Source organism: Mobula birostris, chromosome 9 (assembly GCF_030028105.1).
Source record: "Mobula birostris isolate sMobBir1 chromosome 9, sMobBir1.hap1, whole genome shotgun sequence".
Taxonomy (NCBI): domain Eukaryota; kingdom Metazoa; phylum Chordata; class Chondrichthyes; order Myliobatiformes; family Myliobatidae; genus Mobula; species Mobula birostris.
In genome coordinates this window covers 12,845,113-12,867,479 of record NC_092378.1, presented here as the reverse complement: position 1 = coordinate 12,867,479, position 22,367 = coordinate 12,845,113, and the positions used below count along the sequence as shown (strand labels likewise).

The following is a 22,367-nucleotide window of genomic DNA, read 5'->3' as shown; positions in this document are numbered from 1 at the left end:
GTGGTTTGTACCCGCAGGTTCTGAAATGAACAAATTGTATTTTAAATAAGCAGTATTATGCTCCTGTTTCAACTAATATTGCCGTCAAGGGAAATAATTGAACAAAAAATGTTAAGAAAACAGACCGGCGAATCCAACAGAATTCAACAAGTGTGAGGCTGACACTCAAGCAGTGCATTCTTCTCCATCCAGAAATTTTACTACAAAAACTCACTTCAGATCCTATGTTCTTGGACATGCTCAGTGAAGCTTTGTAACTATGAGACATACACTTCATAAACAAATGCTGATATAGAATGGAGCACTTGTAAAGAATTTTAAAATGTATATTCACAGCTTTTTGTTTGCTATTCTACAAGATATGTTAAAAATGCCTTAACTTTTTCCTTTGTTAACTAAAATTAATTTATTATTCTTTATTATTTTGTAGCTGTTGTTCTACTGTAGCCTGGCTCTTTTGTTTTAAAGTTTTTATAGCTTTGACAATTGATTTCTGTCTTAGTTTGCATAAAATGATTCTAATGTTCCAACCAATATTACTACTAAGTAGTGGATATGGTCCAGTCCATCACGGGTAAAGCCTTCCCCACCATTGAGCACATCTACACGAAATGGTGTTGTAGAAAAGCAGCATCTATCATCAGGGACCACCCACCACCCAGGACGTTCCTGCTGCCATCAGGAAGAAGGTACAGAAGCCTCAGGTCTCACACCACCAGGTTCAGGAACAGTTATTACCCCTCAAACATCAGGCTCTTGAACCAAAAGGGATAATTTCACTCAATTTCACTTGCCTCATCATTGAAATGTTTCCACAATCAATGGACTCACTTTCAAGACTCTTCATCTCATGTTCTCAATATTCATTGCTTATTTGTTTATTATTATTATTTCTTTCTTTCTGTATTTGCACAATTTGTTGTCTTTTGATCTCTGGCTGAACACCCAAGTTGGTGCTTTTCATTTTCGTTGATTCCGCTGTGGTTAGTATTCTGTGGATTTACTGAACATGCTTGCAAGCAAATGAATCTTAGGGTTGAATACGGTGATATATATGTTCCTTGATAATAAATTTACTTTAATGTTCAGGAATTCCCCTACTGATTCCCTACTTTTAGATTTTATATTTCCCTCTTAGCATTTTTTATTCTCCTTTGTTATTTATTTTCTGTGGCATAAATTTTTAGAAGCATCACTGTAAATGTCACTATGCTGCAAACCAATATTATTTGCTAATATTTAGATACTACACAATTGCAAATATATGAAGGTAATTAGCCCAGTTCACATTATGAACTGTTCAAATGAGAGAATAATCATGTAAACGTTATTTATGTGGAATTCTATTTTGTTGAAAGAATACAGAATAAATTACATTTCAATTTGTTTCTTCCACTGACTAATAGTCATGACTGCTATTTTTGTTTATGAAAATTTTCCATGCTAATGTCAATAAGACCATGTAGATTAATAACCACTTGGTAAGTCTCTAAAATTCTATCAATGATCATGTTAGATCACATGCCATTCATTATACATGCACTTCATGCATTTTGATAAAAAACAGAACAGGACTGCAGTATATGGCAGTTTATTTATGCCTATGAATCTATGTAATAACCTCTAAATTTTAATTAACTTCTGATCAAGCACTACTAGCTTTATAGTGTTTTTTTTTAAACCCCTGATTCAATGAGATCAAATTTATGATACAACATATTGGTTACTCCAGTGCACCTCCTAGTGGACAGTTAAAGGACATTTCTAACTGGAAAGTTTAAGAATATCTTGTACCCCAGGCAATGGGAATGATTTTAGTTAAGGGAAGTAGTAACAGAAAAAGTATGTTAAATGGGTGACAATAAATGCAAAATACTTAATCATATCCACATAGATGAAAATTTTCTATGTACCCCTTATTCCTGAGAGAGGATATCAGGCATATGCCCCATTTTAAATTTAAATCAATCATATAATTGCCATAGATGACAGGAAATTACTGCAAACCACCTGGGATATGATGTTGAAGTAGAACAAATAGAAGCCTTTGTTCTTTTGTAATATCATGTTGGTGTATCCACTACAATGTTTTCAGATAGGACTGCAGTCAGTACTAAGGCCTGACCTCAATTTGTTGATTCCTGCTGCGGCTGTTTAAATTTAGTGGATTCTATTTCGTCAAGTTAGTGCAGGAAGGGAGTCATCTGGCCCAGTGATTCAGGGTGGCCAAAAATGGAGCTGCAGTACATAGGTTATTTTCACACCTCAGCTTTTTCTGTACACTTTCAATACAGGGGCAGCACCGCAGCTAAGTGGTTAACATAATGATTTACAGCGCCGACGATTCAGGTTCACTTCCCTCCACTGTCAGTAAGGGATTTGCAAGTTCTTCTGCAAGTGCATGGGTTTCCTCTGGGAGCTCCGTTTCCCTCCCGCATTCCGAAGACATCTGGGTTAGGGTTACTAAGTTGTGGGCATGCTATGCTAGTGCCAGAGGTATGGCAACACTCACAGGCTGTCCTCCCCCAGCACATCCCTGGACTCCGTTGATGATGTCAATGATGCATTTCACTGTATGTTTCAATGTACGTGTGACAAATAAAGACAATTTTTAAATACCAGCTCTCCAAATACATAGCAGGTAACTTTTAAGTGTGTAGCTTGTTTCTACCTCTGCAATCCTTCAAGGCAGTGAGTTCTAGACTCTCACTGCTCTTCGAATAAAATGAGAGAGGTGTGGAGGCAGAATTTAAGGCTGAAATAGATAGATTTTTGATCAGTAAGAAAACTAACAGAATGGTAAAGGAAAGAAGGTGAACATGAATGATTGGTGGACTTGAATAATGTCAGACCGGCCATAACTTATTTTATAGTAGAGCAGACTGGAGGGGCTGAGTTTCCTCCTTTCCTACTTTTGATGTTCCAAACTGCCTCACAATCTTTCTACCAGCTTAAGCCTATACTCCCTAGTTAGTGATCTCGTATAAATGAATGGCTTCTTCACTTCCTGTTTCGTACTCATATTTTGATATCACCAAAGATCTTATTTAAAGAAAATATTAGAAGCTTATTCCTGTGGACAAACAAGACAATATACTCAGTGTCCACTTTATTGGATACAGGAGGTACCAAATAAAGTGGCCACTGAGTGTATACTTGTCCACTTCAAGGACCAACATCTTCTGCACACCACTGTTGTAAGGCTACTTGAGTTATGGTCACCTCCCTGTCAACTTGAACCAGTCTGGCCATTCTCCTTTGACTCTCTTATTAACAAAGTGTTCTCGCCCACAGAACTGCCGCTCATTGCATTTTTTTTCCCTGACACTATTCTCTGTAAACTCTAGAGACTCTAAGATATAGGGGCAAAATTAGGCCATTTAGACAATCAAGTCTGCACCCAGGAGATCAGCAGATTCTTAGATACTCAAACCACCTTGTCTGACACCAACAGTCATACCACAGTCAAAGTCACTTAGATCACATTTCTTCCCCCATTCTGATGTTTGGTCTAAACAACAACAGAACCTCTTAGTCTTGGGCATGTTTTTTTAATGCATTGAGTTGCTGCCACATGATATTTGTATCAACGGGCAGGCGTTCAGGTGTACCTAGTCCTGTTGCATGTAGTTGCATGCCATTCAGCAACAAAATCTTCCACTTACTGTGAAGCATATGCAGACAACCCGGACACAGGTGTTGTGAAACAAAAGGTATTAAAATTCGTATAAAGTGAATGATTGATGGGTCGGTGCATCTCGGTGGGCCGAAGACGTACCTTCGTATCTGCGCTGTATCTACCTATCACGTGGGCCAGTGTATTGCCAGAGCAGCCTTAACCCTACTGAATTACCACTTGAGTGATCCTCCGAGGTTATATCTCCGTGGCATCAAAAGATCTTTAATTTATGACGATGGAACTCTTATGCGTAAAATCCTGTAATAGTTAATGATGAAAACCGAAACGTCGACTCCATTTCTTTCCACAGATGCTGCCTGATCTGCCGATTTCCCACAATATTTTGTGAGTTACTCTGGATCTCCGGCATCTGCAGATTCTTTTTGTGTTTAAGGTCATTATTAAGACCTTTGAAGAAAATCTAAGGAAAAATGTAATTTCAGATTACAAAAACGTCCGTCGTAGTTAATGACACAACTAGAACCTGCAGCTATTTAAGAACTGCGAATGGTGAATAATATTTCAATGTGCGTCGCAAATTTGAAGTACTTCTGTTCAATGGAGATGAGACTATCGCCACCAGAGGGCAAAACAATCGCAAGTCCTGGTTCAAACCGTTAAACTGGTGTGAAAGAAAATAACTGAGACTAAATCTAAACTAAGCGAAACTGGTTTAAAAATAGTCATCGACTCTGGTGCGTATTCTGTCATTTCGGTTGAATAGCAATTAATCCCAGAGCTTCACAATATTCTACCAAAAGTAGAGAGAGAAAGCACTGTATATTTTAGCGCCGAGACTGGAAATGAACCGCAGACCACATCAAAACTGGATTTTCAACAAAGGAAAACACACTCTGAAGGATTGTCTGTTTCCTTTGTTATTTCCTGTGGCTGATGTTTTCCTGATGCCCTGTGCACAAAGCCGGCTAGGGCGCCGAGTTAGTATGAAGCCACTATTCTCCCAGATCGCCCTTCGGTTAAAGGTCGGGAAAAGAAATTGTCGGGAAAAGTATGTATCGTGTATAACGCTTTCAAAAAAATGCTTTGATGTTTTCTATTTGGAGCTGGAAATGGTCAGTTTAGAAATGGTGCTTTCAAATGACCCAACTGAGAGCGGAAAATGGGCAAGGCATCACCTCGTTACTGGAGAGCGCAGGTGCACACAGCTAGGCGCCAAACTTATTGAGGAAACTTCTCATTATACAACGTGAATTGGAAAATATGTGAATGGTGGAGAAAACACGTAGAATAAACAAACGCCTGAATCTGCCTTTTTCCTCAAAGTGCGAGCTTTTTTTTCCGGACAGGAATAGTGTGGGTGTAGCCGTCCCTATAGCACATTCACTTGTTACTAAACACCTGCTTTTTAAAATAAATGTTTTCCGATCTTATTGCACTTGGAGCCTTTATGGCCTCTCGCTATTAAACACAATGACCCGTGATTCTTACAAGAGAACACATTTAACTCTTGAAGTTTCGAGTAACATGGAATCTGAACTGAGGGGGTATTCAGCAATCCAAAAATAATGTTATCACGAAAGACAGAGCACATTATAAACAGATTACTAAAGGGAAAGAGTCAGAGATAGGATGGCCGAACATCATAACAGTGGGTGTTTTCACGACCTATTAACTGTAGGCGTTATGATTTAACCGCAGAAACTGGGTGCTAACCGAGTTGGCAATCCGTTTAAGGAAGTTGTTTGTAATTTGGTTGTATGTCGTGTGGTAAACCGTGTATATATGTTGTGTGGTAAACCATGTATATATGTTGTAACTCGGTTACCTGTCTGGACACACCCCTCTGCTGACTGCCCCTGTGGCTCCCCCCACAGAGTCCTGTATAAAGGTGTTCGGCTTGCCCCTTCCCCTCAGTCCGGGGGCAGACACTCACTGTGAAGGTCCCATTGTACAGCGAATAAAAGCCTTTCAGTATTTTACCAAACCTCAGACTTTTGGAGTAATTGAAGGTGCTTCATGTCGGAAGTCCATTACATTATTCCCGTGGCTCCGACAATACCCGGGGCCATGGTTCTTCTACGCGTAGCAAACCAGAGAGCGAAAGGTGGGGGTCCATGGAATGCTAAATATTGAGAATTGTAACATTTACCCGGTTTCCTGACTACGCCCACAAATGTCCTATGAAGATATATCCTCATTAGTAAGAAACAAGCAAAAATTCAAATATGGAAATCTGCAAAGGATGTCGATCATCGCTAGTCACATTCTGCGATAACTGTGGTGCTGTGTCCATTCGCTCTGTCCATTCAACAAATGATCATTGTACCCCTGCGGCGCCAAATCAAATGCAACTTTCCCCCCTTCTTGATCGATGCTGAGTTTGCGCATCAAACTTCGGAACTGGAACGTGCTTTGTATTTCATTCGGAACATACAATTTAAATAATACAACAAAATCACCAAACCTGCTTTCGATTTTCACTAACTTCCTTATTAATTAACTCCTGGATTTCGACCTTACTTTCCACACCAGCCGCAACCTCGCTATCCCAATCATCACGTTACCCCTCGCTCCTTCAAGCCTCACCTAATTCACCTCAGCAACGGAACACTATTATGGATTTGTCTCTCTGATTGTGTGTGTTTTTTTTTACCAATAATTTGTTTTACACTGTTTTCTCTTCACTGTCTTACGTAATTATGTATAATTTATGTTTTGTGTGGTGCCTGAATTTACGCGTCTGTGGTGCCCGCTGTAAGCAAGTTTCTCACTGTAATGCGTCTCATTGTATTTGTGCACATGACAATAAACTCGAATTGACCTCTTTGCTTTTAACTCAATCCACGACTGCTGACCCCGGCTCTAAGCTATGGAGAACTTTCCCCCTCAACCATGCCACATCTTTCGACGCTTCCTAAAACCTCTCCTCTTTCAGTGTAAATACCCCGTGGAATCGCCAGCAAAGCACCTTAGGGCGCCAGTGCGTTATTTAAATGCAGGTTCGTGTTGGGCGACACAATTCCGCAAAAAGAGATTTTTTCTCGTTGCACATGCAGAAAATGTCGCGCCGCTGCAGGTGTACGGTGCTAAGTGACAGCTGTCGGGAGAAAGAACAGCAACTGCGCTGGCCCCAAATGACCGTACAACTGACAGACCCCAGGGGCGGGGAGACGGAGGGAGTGGGGGGGTGGGGGTGTGACCGTACGCATGCGCACTGCCGCCGGCCGGAACGCACACGCGGCTCCGCGCTTACAAGCAGCAACACATACACTTAGTTACTGTTAGCAGCGCCTATGCGTGCATGCGTGCGTGTGTACATATATAAGCGGATTCCCAAATGTAGGCGACCGATTGCACATCGTGTGCGCGTCCCAGGGCGACCGGCAGCACCTTGCACTGCGCTACGGGTTAGAGGCTCAAAGAAAAAAATATAAAGCAAACAAAAACAGCCCGAGGATGCGGATCCATCCCAGCGAGGAGAAACCAGGAATCGATACGATATTGTAGTAGACATGATTTCTGAATTTGTGAGCAGCGCGGTTGCTTTTGCCCTGTACCTGAACACACTGAGCGCTGATTTCTGTTACGATGATAGGTAGGTATTGTTCTTTCTGCATACTTCCTGATCGATCACTTGGTCACATAACGTTATTATGCGAATCGTATTGACGAAGCGATGGATGCGGTGTCCTTCCCTTCCCTCTGAGGATAGGAAGTGAGACCCTGTTTCTGATTAAAACTCTCAGTTGTGTCACCGCCGTTTGCAGATGCTGGTTTAGCGGTGCCGTGAATCCTGTCATGCAGTTGGGGAAAGGAACTTCCGTGTCACTCGATTAGAGAAATGTGCTTTATAAGAGCATTGGATGCAAGCGAAATCGCCTCAAATGTGCCAACCTTTTTGGCAATATTTTGAATTGTTCAATTTAATAATCGGAATTTTGTTTGCCAGCAGCTCCGTCTTCAGCCCTCTTTAAGTATGTATTTTTTAACATTGCATGCCACCTCTGATTGCGAGGTTGTGAAGGTGTCAGCTGTTGTCTGAGAAACTAGGAAGCCTGCTGTACAATCTAACAGTTTTGCTGGTGTTCCATTGGCGAGTACCGCAGTGTTGTGAAGCTCGGCATTGTTGCAAATTGATTAAAAGCGTTCCCGCTATTGTGAATCTTGAGTTTAATTCAGTTTCCGGTGACATAATCTGATTACCATTTAGTAGCTGCATAATTGGAATATATAGAACAATCACGCGTGGATAAACTTCACTGTCTGGGGGTTTCACGCTCCATTTAAATTAAACCGTCCCAGCACTTTAGCGTTATCCCCGATCGGTTTTGATAAGAGGGCTCCCCGATTATTCCGAGGTTTTACGGCTGTGGCTGCAAGATCTGAATCGTTATATTAAAAACCGATAATCAGTTGGAGACAGTTCCTTCTTCCTCCCTACTGCCTCTCGGGTTTCAGAGGTCCCGCCGGAGAGAGAGAGAGAAAGATTATTTGGTTGGAAGCTGACAAAAGTGAATCTATTGGCAACAGCGAGCGGTGGAGACTTCTTCTTGGTGAACGCTGTTAGCTTTATTTACACTGAGATGCCAAGAGGAAGGTTTCAGCCTTTAAAATGCTTATCAGCGGGTTTCATTGAAAGCAGCAGATTTTGACAGGTTCATTTTGTAGCGTTGAATTATAAAGCGACTCCTTTTACACCAAGAAAGGACCATTGTCCAGTTGTGCGGTGTTTTTTTCTCTCAGTGGGGAGTGAGGCTTCCTGAGTAATTGGAGATAGGTTGACAGTAACTGGATTTATCTGTTAGTTCATCGTTGGACACTTGGGAAAAAGTAATTTCGGGACATTACAGAGTGAAACGAGCTGGATCCTCGATTGGTGCATGCAAAGTGCTGAATAGAAAAACCATTTCAGGGAAGTCCTGTTTTGGCCCGTCCTTGGCAAGTACAAGCACGTGAGCATCCAGTCGGCCGTACCGGATAACCCCACATAATGCTCCCAAATATTTCACACAATAAGGCATCTTCTTGGCTAATCGAAACGTAAAACGTGGGATAAAAGTAATGCACTGTGAGAATAGCTGGCTCCCTGCCAACTTCTCAGCATTTTGGAGACAGAGGTTCAGAAATATGGGCCTCGAAATTACCCAGTGGGATACTAATATATCAGCCGAACGTTCATCCGAAATCCCTGCTATTTTAGTGGAGGCGTTAACGCATTGAGAGTAAGTTACAATAAATTAACCAGTTCTAAAACAAACGGGTTAACGACTCCACTAAAATAACGGATTTCAAAGGAATAGTTAGGACGTTGTTAGCCAGTATCCCATGGAGTCATCTCAAGGACCGTGGCGTTTTGTCAAGCTGCCTTTGCTGTCAGTACCTCCTGCTGAATATTACTTTCAATTAAATCACCAAAGAGAGATCCTAGAGATCTGGCCTAAACGTTGAACTATTTCCCCTCTTTTTTTGTTTCAGATGGCGATGACAGGCAGATTAGAAAAGTTCTTTCTTTATCATGCGCTTTCTTTTGATGGGAGAGTTTGGTTTAGATATAATCTTGGGTTATACCTAGTGTTCAAGTCTTTGAGTGGTATACTCACTAAAGCGAACCAGAATTACTTGATTGCCAGTATGTGAAACCGTACCAGAATTGATCGTGGTTCGGTGCCAAGCATAAACCACAGAACAATGCCAGAACAGGCAACACAATAGCAAGCAACAATTTACAACACAATAGTGCAAACTGCCATGAGCAATCAACAATTAGCAGAATGGTCTCAAGCGCAAACGTCAATAATCAAATTTAAATTCGTTGCCACAGGCGGCCATGGAGGCCAAGTCTTTACATATATTTAAGGCGGAGGTTGATAGATTCTTAATTGATCAGAGCATGAAGGGATACTGGAGGAAAGCAAGAGATTGGGGCTGAGGAAAATGGATCAGCCATGATGAAATGGTGGATTAGACTCGTTGGGTCAAATACCATAATTCTGCTCCTATATCTTAGGGTCTTAAACAAATCTGAACATATGAACAGACTCAATAATTATCAGAACAAGTACAGCAGGAAAGACCATTTAACCACAAACAGGAGAACATCTGCAGATGCTGGAAATCCAAGCAACACACACAAAATACTGGAGGAACTCAGCAGGCCAGGCAGTATCTATGGAAAAGAGTACAGTTAATGTTTCCTGCTGAGACCCTTCCACTGGATGCTAAGTAGTCTTCCTGTATTTTCCATGTACTTTGACTGTAATAAATCAAAGTATTGAGAACAGGAGATGAAATGTTATGTTGAAGTTGCGTAAATTGCATTGGTGAGGCCTAATTTGGAGTACTGTGTGTAGTTTTGGTCGCCCATCTACAGGAAAGATGTAAATAAGGTTGAAAAAGTACAGAGAAAATGTACAAGGATGTTGCCAGTTCTGGTGGACCTGATTAATATGGAAATATGTTAGGATTTTATTCCTTGAAATTATAAAATTTAGGGGAAATTTGATGGAGGTATTACAAATGGTGAGGGGTATAGATAGGATAAATGCAAGCAGGCTTTTTCCACTAAGGTTGGTTGGGACTACATCTAGGTTAATGGTGAAAGGTAAACACTTTAAGAGGAACATGAGGGGAATTTTTTTTTACTCAGAGGGTCATGCGAGTGTGGAATGAGATGCCAGCATAACTGGTGCATGCAAGCTTAATTTCAACGTTGAAGAGAAGTTTGGATAGCTACATGGATGATAGGGGTGTGGAGGGCTGTGCTCCTAGTGCAGGTCAATGGGAGGAGGCAGTTGAAATGGCTCAGCATAGACTAGATGGGCTGAAGTTCCTGTTTCTGTGCTGTACTTTTCTTTGACTCTATGTAAACGGCAGGGTGGGAATTTCTTCCCCGCATCCCACTCATTCTCCCTCTTCCCAGAATATTCCCACTTTGTGATCATTTGAAAGTGGAACACTGTCCCAAAGCTGAGCTAACGGTTGGTGGTGTGGGTATGCAGTATACAGTACTGTGCTAGCAGCATGTTGTATGATAGTCATTGACACACAGCTCAGAAATTTTTTAGGGGAGACTAAAAGCTACTTGATCTTTTCATTGAGGTAGCGTTTACAGGATATTGCTGTTATCCTTCTAATGTGAACTGGTGCAAGAGATAAATTACTATGTGATTTATGTAATGGTGCAACAATTTCAGTGTTATTGGTTAAATATTATTCCAAATTATTATCTCTGAGGTCTCCTAATGCTTATTAAGACAGTTGGAATTTGAAACAATTAGTCATTGTCCGCTTACCACAGAAGTGTGTTCATTAAAGAAAATCTATACAGCACTCTTAGGTAACCCTGGGTTCATAAGTCAGACATTAAAGAAATCGCATTGTTATAATAATTTTAGAACAACATCTTGACCGAAGAAGCAGAACCAAAAATGACAGCCAAGAATAATGAATGTGCAATGTAGGAAGTGCAAAAGTTTAGTATCAAACAGTCAAGGCATTGTTACAACAGAGAAGGAGGCTGTTCAGCCCACTAAGTCCATTCCAGGACACTGTAGTCAAATCCAGGCGGCCCACTCTCTGCTCTCTCCTTACAGCCCTATAAATTACTTCCCCTCAGGTGTTTTAAAATTCCATTTTGAAAGTCCTGCTTGACTTTATTTTCCCTCTTACAGGCAAGGAATTCTAAACTGCAGCTATTCTCTGCATTAACAATGCCTTTTCCTCGCTTCACCTCAGTTTGCTTTGCTCATCTCTTTGACTTGCTGCCCCCCTGGGCCATCGGCTAATGTGAACAGCTTTCCTCTATTTGCATACAGCTGCTTTTCATAAATAGCAATAAGTAAAATGCCCAGGTCATCTGTTTTGGATGTAGATTGAAGGATAAAAGTTGTCCAGAACAACGGGAGACGTCCACACTCTTTTTCAAACGATGTACCGTTATACTTTGCAATAAAAATAGAACACGCTATAAATTCTCAGCAGGTCAGGCAGCATCTGTGGAAAGGGAACAAAAGAGTTTTCTTTTCAGGCCATTTTCCTTTCATGCTAAATGGATGAAGTTATAGATCAGAAATATTAAGATTCAAAGAGAAAGAGAAGGGAAGAAGAAAGAACAAGTCGGCGATAGATGAAAAAGAAGACAGCTTGGACAATTACTGTCACTGTCCTGCATCTTAAAAATATTTTGTCTCAAACTTCTTTCAGTTCTGAAAAGTCATCTATCTAACAGAGCGCCCTGGATTTTCTGGAGGAATGTACCAATTCTACATAGGAATGCCAGTACATCTCTACATAATGGTCAGGAAGTGTGGGCTCCCACACTCATGTGTCTATGATGATGGATGAGACAGAACTCCTGAGCTGCTATCACAGCTTACTATTCCTTAATAGAGTAGTGGCAGAGAGCAAAATTCCAGCAATTTTCCTGCAGCTTATTGAACCTGCACCAGGAAAGATTATTTATTTCAATACAAGGGGCTGGTGATTTACAATTTTTAATGACATGGTGACATTTATAAGGAATGCAACACAACCCATGTGTCATTCTTTATTCACTTTTGAATGATATGAGAGAGCAGGTTTAGTGACTAAATTTGATATATTTGTGGATGGCACAATTTTTTCCCAAGATTGAAGTTATGCTGGTATGGAGAAGAAACGATGTGAGCTGGCCGTGTCTGTCTGCTTGTGAATTGCGAACCTGACTACTGAGACTTTCACTGCTGTTAGAACATTGATGTGTATCAGGAACCTTTAGCATCAATAAAGAAGTGATGGTGCGTTGGCATTGATAAATTGCTCAGGCTTTATTCCCATTACAATGTAATCTGAAACCCTCCGTTTTATTTTCTTGATAAATATCCAGCATCTTCTTTGCTATGGTTCTCTCATTCTGTGCATTGAACATGCAAGTCTTGTTGAGCAAATTTATGCATTGCATCTATAAAGTAAAAAATGGCTATTTGTTCACTGAATGGAATTGTTTTGTACCGATAGCTACATCCTCACTTAAAGAATGGCTCAGACTTTGAATACATTGCTGCCTAAAATTGTAGGGCTTTTCGATAGTTAAATGCTATCTTTCAAAAACAATAACTCCTGTAACTCCTCTTGTACAAGATATGAAATTACAGAATTATACACCTATTTTTTGTTCATATTAAAAAGTATCTTTGGCATCTGAATTCAGACTCAGTTGGATGTTGTAGTCTGTGCAGATTGGGAGTATAAATTATAAATTCAGTCCTTAAGATGTAATTATTTGAAGTCTAAAATTAGGTATCTTGAATAATCTTTTAACTATGATTTTAGTAACAAAAGATCTTATTTCCCTCCCCAATATTTTAACTATTCAAAAATTTCCTTTGAAAATAATTATATGTGCATATTTAGAAAAGAAACTTTTAAAATAAATGAAGTATACAGATGAGCTTTTTCCACTACCTTGACTCCCAATGCAAAAATATAATTAAAGATAAAAATTATCGGCAGTAATAGGATGAACTTCCAATTATGAAATTTCCATTTCCAATTAATATTCATGAAATTAATCAGGCTGGTCAAGCTTTTAAATTACAACACATAATAGCCCAACTTGTGCAGTTCTATGACGGTAAGAATATTGATCATTGTCAAGAAAGCGACAGCAACTTCAGGATATTGTGGCTTACGTAGTTTAAGGTGGAAATCCAGATGTTACCGGTTTGTTATTTCGACCTGTACACATGCTCTGCAGACTTTCCAACTGCAGTAATCAAAGAAAATGGTTGATCTAACGAGACATAAAGGTACTTCTGAATCGTTTTCATGTAAAATATCCTAAATTTTTCATTGTAGCACAAGATCTGAGTCATATTTTTAATTTCATACGAGTCTATGTTATTGCTTAGCAAGTTTTAAAGACTGTAATAAATTTGGATTAAAGTTTCCTCACTTCAGTATGGATTATTATAGTAATCCTATTTTTAGAGAAAAGAAAAGCTTATTGGCGACACTTGAGACCATAAGATTTAGGAGCACAATTAGACCATTCAGTCCATCGAGTCTGTTTCGCCATTTGATCATGGCTGATGCATTAACCCTTCCAACACCATTCTGCTGCCATCTCCTTATAACCTTTGACATCATTACGAAACAAGAACTTATCAAACTTCACTTTAAATATACCCAATGACTTGAGTATATTTTTACCACTGTTGTCTGTGGCAATGAATTCTGCAGATTCACCACCCTCTGGCTAAAGAAATTTCTCCACACCTCTATTGTAAAAGGATGTCAGAGGCTGTGCCCTCTGATCCAAGACTCTCCCACTATTGAAACCATCCTCTCAACATTCATTCTATCTAGGCCGTTCAATATTCAATAGGTTTCAATCAGATCCCCCTGCGTTTTTTTAAACTCCAGCGAATACAGGCCCAGAGCCATCAAATGCACCTCCTGCATTAACCCTTTCTTCATTAGGAGCATTCTTGTGAACCTCCTCTGGACCCTCTCCAATGCCAGCACATCCTTTTAAAATAAGCTACCAAAACTGCTCATTATACTCTAAATGCAGTCTGACCAATGCCTCAGCATTACTTCCTTGTTTTTGTCTTCTAATCCTCTCAAAGTTAATGTTAACATTGCATTTGCTTTCTTTACTACTGACTCAACCTCAAGTTAAGCTTGAGGGAATCCTGCAGTAGGACTCCCAAGTCCCTTTGTACCTATGATTTCTGAATTTGCTCCCTGTTTTGAAAATAGTCTGCACCTTTTATTCCTTCTACCAAAGTACATGACTGTACACTTCCCTACACTATATTCCATTTGCCAATTCTCTGCCCATTCACCCAGTTTGTCTAAGTCCTTCTGCAGACTCTCTGCTTCCTTAATGCTACCTGTCCCTTCATTTATCTTTGTATCATCTGGAAACAGCTTTCAATTTCCATCTCCCAGATCAGAGTTTCTACCTTACTTTCTCTCAATTAATAAAAAATTTCTTCAATATGATATCATGACGCTGGATGCCAAAGATCTGAAAACAACAACTACTAGGAGAGAGTACAAGACTATGGATTGCAAGATCTTTTACTGAGGTCCATGGTGAATGCCATTGCTTTGCCTATGACCACAAAATCCTGGACATTGAATATTATGATGCTGATTTTATGACTGCATGTTGGAGTACAGTCTTTTGATCAAACTGAAGTTACATCAGTGTCAATGGAATTCATAAACTGAGACATTCAGAGGAAGTCTAAGAATGACCAATTTAGTTTCTATTGTTAGGTTTTAATTCAACATTGAATAGCAGATTGAAAAGTAGATTTCTGAATTCTAATACCGAACAGGTCACCAAAAACACTAAGGTAATGTTAATTTGCAAGGATAATTCATTCATTATGTGCTGTGTTTTATGACCTGGACGATTATGGTCTTTCCATGATCATGATTGTTCTTGGCAAATTTTCTTCAGAAGTGGTATGCTATTGCCTTCTTCTGGGCAGTGTCTTTACAAGTCGGGTGACCTGAGCCATTACCAATACTCTTTGGAGATTGCCTACCTTGCGACAGAGGTCACATAACCAGGACCTGAGACAGGCAACAGCTGCTCATATGACCATCCACCACCTGCTCTGATGGCCTCACGTGACCCTGATTGGGGGAGGGGGAGGCTAAGCAGGTGCCGCACCTTGCCCAAGACTGATCTGCAGGCTAGCAGAGGGAAGAGGTGCCTTATATCTTCTTTGGTAGACGTATCTCTCCCTCACCACCCTCAGTATATTTAAAGGTTATTCACTATGCTGTTTGAAAATCTGCATTTATTGGCATTGTAAATGAATCAGTTAAGGGTAAAATATTTAGGAATGTACATAAAAATGGTTGGGAAATTATAATGCACTATGGGAAATTAAAATGTACTTATATGATTTTTTACTATCTGGAAACAATAGGTTATTGGCAACTTGACCTTGGACATTTCATTTGGGTAAAGTATTTTGGCAGTAGTCTCATAGACACAAGTGGCTGTAGATGTAGGAGTCTGGAGCAACACACAAAACAATGGAGGAGTTCAGAAGGTCAAGTTTGGAGAGAAATGGACAGTTGATGCCTTGGGATTCTCTTCTGGCTGGAGGAGAGTCAAGATAGAGAGTCAGGTACAATCCAGATGGTGGTATAGTGGCATCCGTACTGGACTTTGAGGCGAGTAGTCCCGAGTTCGAATCTGGCTGACTCCTTGCCTGCTTTCCATCTGTGCTGGGTTGAGTGTCAAGCTAGCAACTTGGCCTCATGAAAAATAGACAAAAATGCTAAAGAAATAGCAGAGTTGCTCCGGAATAAGTCACAAGACATGAAAAGGAACAGAACTTCATCTGAACAGTCCTGATGAAGGATCTCGGACTGAAATGTCGATCGTACCCTTTTCCATAGATGCTGCCTGGCCTGCTGTTTTCCTCCAGTATTTTGTGTGTGCTGCTTGGACTTCCAGCATCTGAAGAATTTCTCTTGTTTGTGGCTGAAACATTAACTGTTCACTTCCCTTCTTAGGTGCTGCCTGACCTGCTGAGTTCTCCAGTGCTTGTGTATTGGCAGTAACCTTGTTAGAGTCAATAATTTTATACCACCTATCCAAATGAGTTACCTATATTTCCATCAACGCTGATAATACGTGGAGTTAATTTGCTCATATGATTGAACAATATTGTACTATTTTATTGTAATTTCTCTCTAAAATGATTATTGCAAATTTTCTCTTATTTAATACAAATAAACATCAAAGGAAGTCCATCATTTTCTTCTAAAATTATCTAGTTGATTAAAATTGAGAAATCTCGAGAGGCTGGGAATATTCTAATACTTAGTTAGCTTGGTGCGTTTGTTTTCTGTTATCTCCAGTAAGTGGCCTGCATGTTTGAAGCAACAGTTCCATATATTATAATTTCTTGACAGTAGCTACACTCCAGTGCCAAAATGTGATAGGAAAAGGTCAGGCCTGTCAAACAAGTCTTTCTTGTAACTAAACTGGAAATTGTTTTGAATGACTTTTAGAAATAGTCGGCATGATGCCTAAAAAGTGCATGTTCTGCAATATTTTTAAATTGGACTTTTTTATGCTGTTGCTATTTGATAAAAATTAAAATCATGACATAACAAAAATCTTTTTATGCAATTATAAAGCAGCAAGGAAGAAGAACATTATAATTAATCTGGAAGCACATGCATATTAAGAGTTGGTATGGCAATATCTTTGAGCAAGACTGATATAAGACAGACCACAAGTTCTATGTGTAGTCAGAAGCATTTCTGTCAAGTGGTTTGAAGATCTAATGTTTATTTATACCAGCTGTGAGAGACTCTAGTATTAGGTATGGCTGAAAAACATAAATAAACCATAATTTGTTAAGAATAAAAATGACCTTAGCTAAAATATGTGTAATCCTTTTTTTACTTCTTTCAGCACCAGATATTTATGTTTGGATTTGAGTAAAACTTATTTGGCTTAGGTGCATTAATGGCCTAGAATTGCCTGCCAATAGTCACCAATGAGGTAAAAACGAATTTATCTTTTGCAGATCTGCTGAGACTAACCTTACTAAAGCCATCTTGATCCCGATGATGAGGCCTTGTGTGGTGGAAGGGCTTTGTCCATGTGAAGTTGCTATTTTGGGGATAGGTGTTGCACCACCCAAGAAACAATTGAGACAAACTTTGCCAGTTGACTAAGCACCCCCTGGCTTAGCTGGCATCCATAAACATCCAGAAACAATTAAAATTCAGCCAAATACTTAAAAAATCTGCAGGAGCAACACTGAGCTTCCAGTTCCCTGTCATTTGAACTCTCCATCCCACTACCACTCTGATCCGCCTGCTTTTGAGCTCCTGCATTGTCCCAGTGACGCCCAATGCATGCTTGAGGAGCAGAACCTCATTTCTTGTCCAGGCACACCTCAACTTTCTGGATTCAATATTGAATTAAATAATTCTGAATAACTAGATTTTTCTGTATCCAGAAAGGGCCAGTTCTTTTTTTAAGGTAATCCACCAGCATTATTAATACTTTTTTTTCTCTCTCTACAGATACTGATGGACCTCCTGGGCATTTCTGCTTTTGGTTTCAGGTCTCAGCAACATCTCTACCCTGCATTTCACAGCTTGAACATATCCTTCTCCCCCCCACTGGCTCTGTCATCCCTCATTAGTTGTCAATGATGAACACTGGAATCATCTCAGCAACGCTGCCTTCACTTTATCAAGGATGCCTCCTTTGTCCTTTCATAGAGTCATAGAGAAGTACAGCATAGAAGCAGGTTCTTCAGCCCATCTAATCCATGCTGAAACCATTGATCCTTTCCTTTTACATCCCCTGTCCTATTTAAACTGGGTTTCTTACTTTCCTATTTCTGACTTGAAACATTCACTGTTTCCTTCTTGACAGATGCTGCCTAGTCTGCAGAACACATCCAGCAATTTCTGCTTTATTTCAATTAATTGATTTTTATTTAAAAGTTATTAACATTAAAAAGTAAGCAAAGAATAAGGCAGAAAATGTCCACGAGCACTTAACAACATTTAATTAAATTTAAAATGTAACTTGTTAAGAGCTTACGTTGTCTCCTGCAGCCACTCGTCTTCATGTCAGTGATACAGCTGCTGCAGGTTTAGTGCTTAAAGGCTAGGGAGTTGTGTTCCATCATCTTACTCCAGAAGGAGTGTGAAGGATGATGAAGAGTGGCAGCAGATTTTTCACTTCCATGTTAAAATGTACATATGCAGGAGTTCAGGGCTTGGTCTCATTTACACATAGGTAAATATAGTTCACCTAGTTTCCTGTAAAATCTATACTTACCTTGTTTCAGACCAGCTTTACACAAAGACCACAGTAAGTCCTTCTCCCTAATATTCAAGCCCATGGGTTCATGGAGAATTCAGTGGAGTTATAGAATATGCAATTCCCAAAGCTCAGATTAAATTTTCAGATTCCCATATAATGAACCAATTTGTAATTAATTTATTCACTCTAAATCAATGGAACGCCGCCCCAAAGCACTACTTAAAAATCTCAGTACCTATGTATCAAAAGGGAATTTGATTTTTATGGTCATTGTCAGATAGTGACCTTGCTTGTAATTATCCTGTCAGGTTATAGAAGAAGGCAATTGGGAAGAGTCCACTGGTTCATGGCTGTTGTTATCAGACCTAATGATTTTAGCTGATGTTCCTATGCATAATGTCTGGCTTCTGAAATAGAATTGAATTACAATTACTTTTAAAGCAAGTGGAATAAAATAAGGCCAAATGGAACAGCATGTTTGCTGTGTAGGTATCAACTCAAATTCCATCCCAGAATTCGTTATGGTACTCATTTATCTTTGCAGATGTGTGCTCAATCCACTGGTGAGAACAATTTCTTACTTCATGTCTAATTTTAATAGGATACAATTTATATGTCTGCTGAATCTTTCAGAAAATCTTTGATACAGTGCTATACTAGAGATCGTGAAATAAAATCAGAGCACATGGTACTGGAGGTAATGTGTTGGAGTTGGAGATCTTATATTGGTGTGGATTGAAGATTAGTGAGTAGCCAGAAAACAGAGACTGGGGATAACAGTGCTTTTGGATTCTGAGACTGAACTGCAGGGATTGGTTCTGAGTTCCCAGTTGTTCACAGTCTATTATTAGTGATTTGGGTGAAGAGACAAAGATTAATACATTGCAATTTACTGTTGATGTAAAGGTATCTGGCAGTGTGGATAACAAGGAGGGGCTTCGTGTGGATATGGACGGGTTAAATGAACTGGCTAGGAAACAGCAGATGGAATATAATGTGAGGAAAGATGTGAGGTAGATCAAGTATAAAAGCAGAGCATTCCTTAATTACTGAAAGACTGAAGGCTCTTTGTGCTTAGGGGACCTGCATGACCTTGCATAGAAAAAACATTGAAAACCAGTCTGTCAGTATCACAAGCTATTTAGAAAACAAATAGAATGTTGGTCTTTTTACCACGAGGATTTGAATAGAAGAGTAGAGGTGTCTTCCTAAAATTAAACAGGGCTTCAGAGAGACTGCTTTTGGAATATTATGTACAGGTCTGATTGCCCTTTCTAAAGAAAGATCTATTTGTAATAGGAGTACGTTGACTGTTCATCAGACTGACTCCTTCGTCAGTCCTGACGAAGGGTCTTGGCCCGAAACGTCGACTGTACCTCTTCCTAGAGATGCTGCCCGGCCTGCTGCATTCACCAGCAACTTTGATGTGTGTTGCTTGAATTTCCAGCATCTGCAGAATTCCTCGTGACTCCTGGAATGGTGGGTTTGTTAAAAAAGGATAGATTTAGCAAGTTTGTGTTTAGAAAAATGAGCGGTGACCTCATTGAAATATATAACATTTTTATGGGGCTGGATAGGGCAGGTGTAGGGTTGATGCTCGCCCTTGCTGAGTGTTTTGAACAAAGGTCTCTCACGAGCCTGTGCAGCCTAAAGACAATGAACAACACAGAGCTACTTTGAACTGAACTGAATGTGCCTGAACTGGTTCAATGATTCGACGTTTGCTGTTTTATATTCTGTGTTTTTAGCTCTTTTGTTGATGTTTGCTCATTTGTTCTTTTTTTGTGTGTTGGGGGTTTGATGTTTTTCTTTGAACAGGTTCCAAGCCTTTCTTTCCTTGTTTTGTGGCTGGCTGTGGGAAGACGATTCTCAGGGTTGTATACTGCATACTTACTTTGTTAATAAATATACTTTGAATCTTTGAATCAAGTGACCAGCCATTTTGGACAGAGGTGAGAAGAAATTTCTTCACTTGGAGCATTGAAGATCATTGGAATTCTCTCCCCCCCCCCCCCAAGAGGGCCGTGAAGGCTCACTTGTTGGGTATATTCAATAATGTGGTTGATAGACTTTTTGACAATAAGAGAATCAACTGATGGAGGATTAGTACAAGAAAGTGGTACTGAATTAGAAGATGCGTGGCGTCCAAACTTGAGTCAGTGCTGGACCTTGCCCCCCACCGCCACCCCCCCCCCCCCGTGTTTGCCCCCTGACTGCAGACTGCCTCAACATTCATGGATTCAGGCTCTTGGACTGTATTTTTCTTCATGACTGTGTTATACTGATATCTTATATGGGCTTGCTATTTTATATGTGCCTTCTGTTCTGGCCAGTGGTGTAGTGGCTTCAGCACCAGACTTCAAGGCGAATGATCCCAGGTTTGAATCCGGCCGGCTCCTTGTGAGCTTTCTGTCCCTTCTGGGTTGAGCATCGAGCTAGCAACTTGGCCTCATAAAAAGCGGTCAAATGCTATGGAAGCAGCAAAAATGCTGCCCAATTTGCCACAAGACATGAGAAGGAACAGCATATATGCCTTGTACTGTGTATAACTATTGGTTCTGTGTTTTACACCTTGGCCCCAGTGTAACACTGTTTCATTTGGCTGTATTCATGTATGGTTGAATGACAATTAAACAAACTTAAAGATCTGATCAAATAATGGAGTAGGCACAAGGGACCAAATGGCTTAATCCTGCTTTTAGTTCTTATCCGTTCTTTTAAGTATTAGATAATTCAGCTTGTGATTTATTGGTGAAAGTGAAATATAGCATTTTAGTTCTTTGATCATGGGCCAACTCGCATTCAGACAAACCTTTATTATGCAAAAGACAATGGATTTATTTGATTCTCTGCTCATTGAGGTGAGGAATGCCAATGCTGTATAAAGATAAACTGATCTAATACCAGTCGAATGCAAAAAAGATTTCTTTCTATCTCGCTGTAAAAGTGCAATTGAACTCAATTTGCAAAGAACTCTACTGCGTAAATTTACTATTTTCTCCTATTGTTCATTCTTGTAGGCTCTCATTCTGAGGAGCTAATTAAACTACATTACATCCAGTAGGAGTCCAGAGCTCTGTCTGAAGAAGTGTGGGGAATTCTCCACAGTGAACTGGGCAGATTTCACCCATCAACTTGCACATAAAGATTTTCAGCTCACGTTTGTGCTGCAGACATGCGCTAAATTGCCTGCTGAACTCCTTATGTTACAACCATTTAAATATTTTAAAATTATTCCATAAATTAATGGAGTAATCCACAACAAAATGTTGTGGAATCCATTAAGGTTATAACAGGATTGTTTATAATTTTTTTAATGGAGCCCATCACAAATTATGATCTGAGCTCATGATGTAAGATACTGAATTGAATTAATATCAGCACTTTAGTCAGTAGTCGTAAAGCGGGGGGGGCACATGGACTCGAATGGAACACATCATATGACATTGATCCTCATAGTTTTTCATTCTATTATGACCTGCCTCAGTATATTCTTGAAAACAAGGAACTTAATCATCCAATGATATTATACTATCACCAAAGCAACACACACAAAATGCTGGAGGAGCTCAGCAGGTCTGGTAGCATCTATGGACGTGAATAGATAGTCAACATTTCAGGCCAAGATCCTTCTTCAGGGCTGAGAAGGAAGGTGGAGGATACCAGAGTTAAAAGGTGGGTGAGGGGAAAGAGGCTAGCTGGAAGGTGTTAGGTGAAGCTAGATGGATGGGAAAGGTCAAGGGCTGGAGAAGAAAGAATCTGATAGGGGAGGAGAGTGGACCATAGGGGAAAGGGAAGGAGGAGGGGACCCAGGGGAAATAATAGGCAGGTGAGAAGAAGTAAAAGGTCAGAGTGGGGAATAATGAGAGGGAGTGGGTGGAAGTTCTTTACTGGAAGGAGAAATCGATTTTGATGCCA

General features: G+C 40.0%; 1 protein-coding gene across 2 annotated transcripts in view; it reads left to right on the top strand.

Moving 5' to 3' along the window:
* Positions 1 to 6,908: 6,908 nt before the first annotated feature.
* The window catches only part of tmtc2b (transmembrane O-mannosyltransferase targeting cadherins 2b), a 224,486-nt gene continuing 209,027 nt past the window's right edge, over positions 6,909 to 22,367 (top strand). Inside the window, exon 1 of one of the 2 annotated variants that reach the window (XM_072269329.1) lies at positions 6,909 to 7,235. In XM_072269329.1, coding sequence (XP_072125430.1) covers positions 7,153 to 7,235 — 83 coding nt within the window. In that variant the 5' untranslated portion in view covers positions 6,909 to 7,152. The remainder of the gene's footprint in view (positions 7,236 to 22,367) is intronic. The other variant, XM_072269330.1, reaches the window with a different exon arrangement.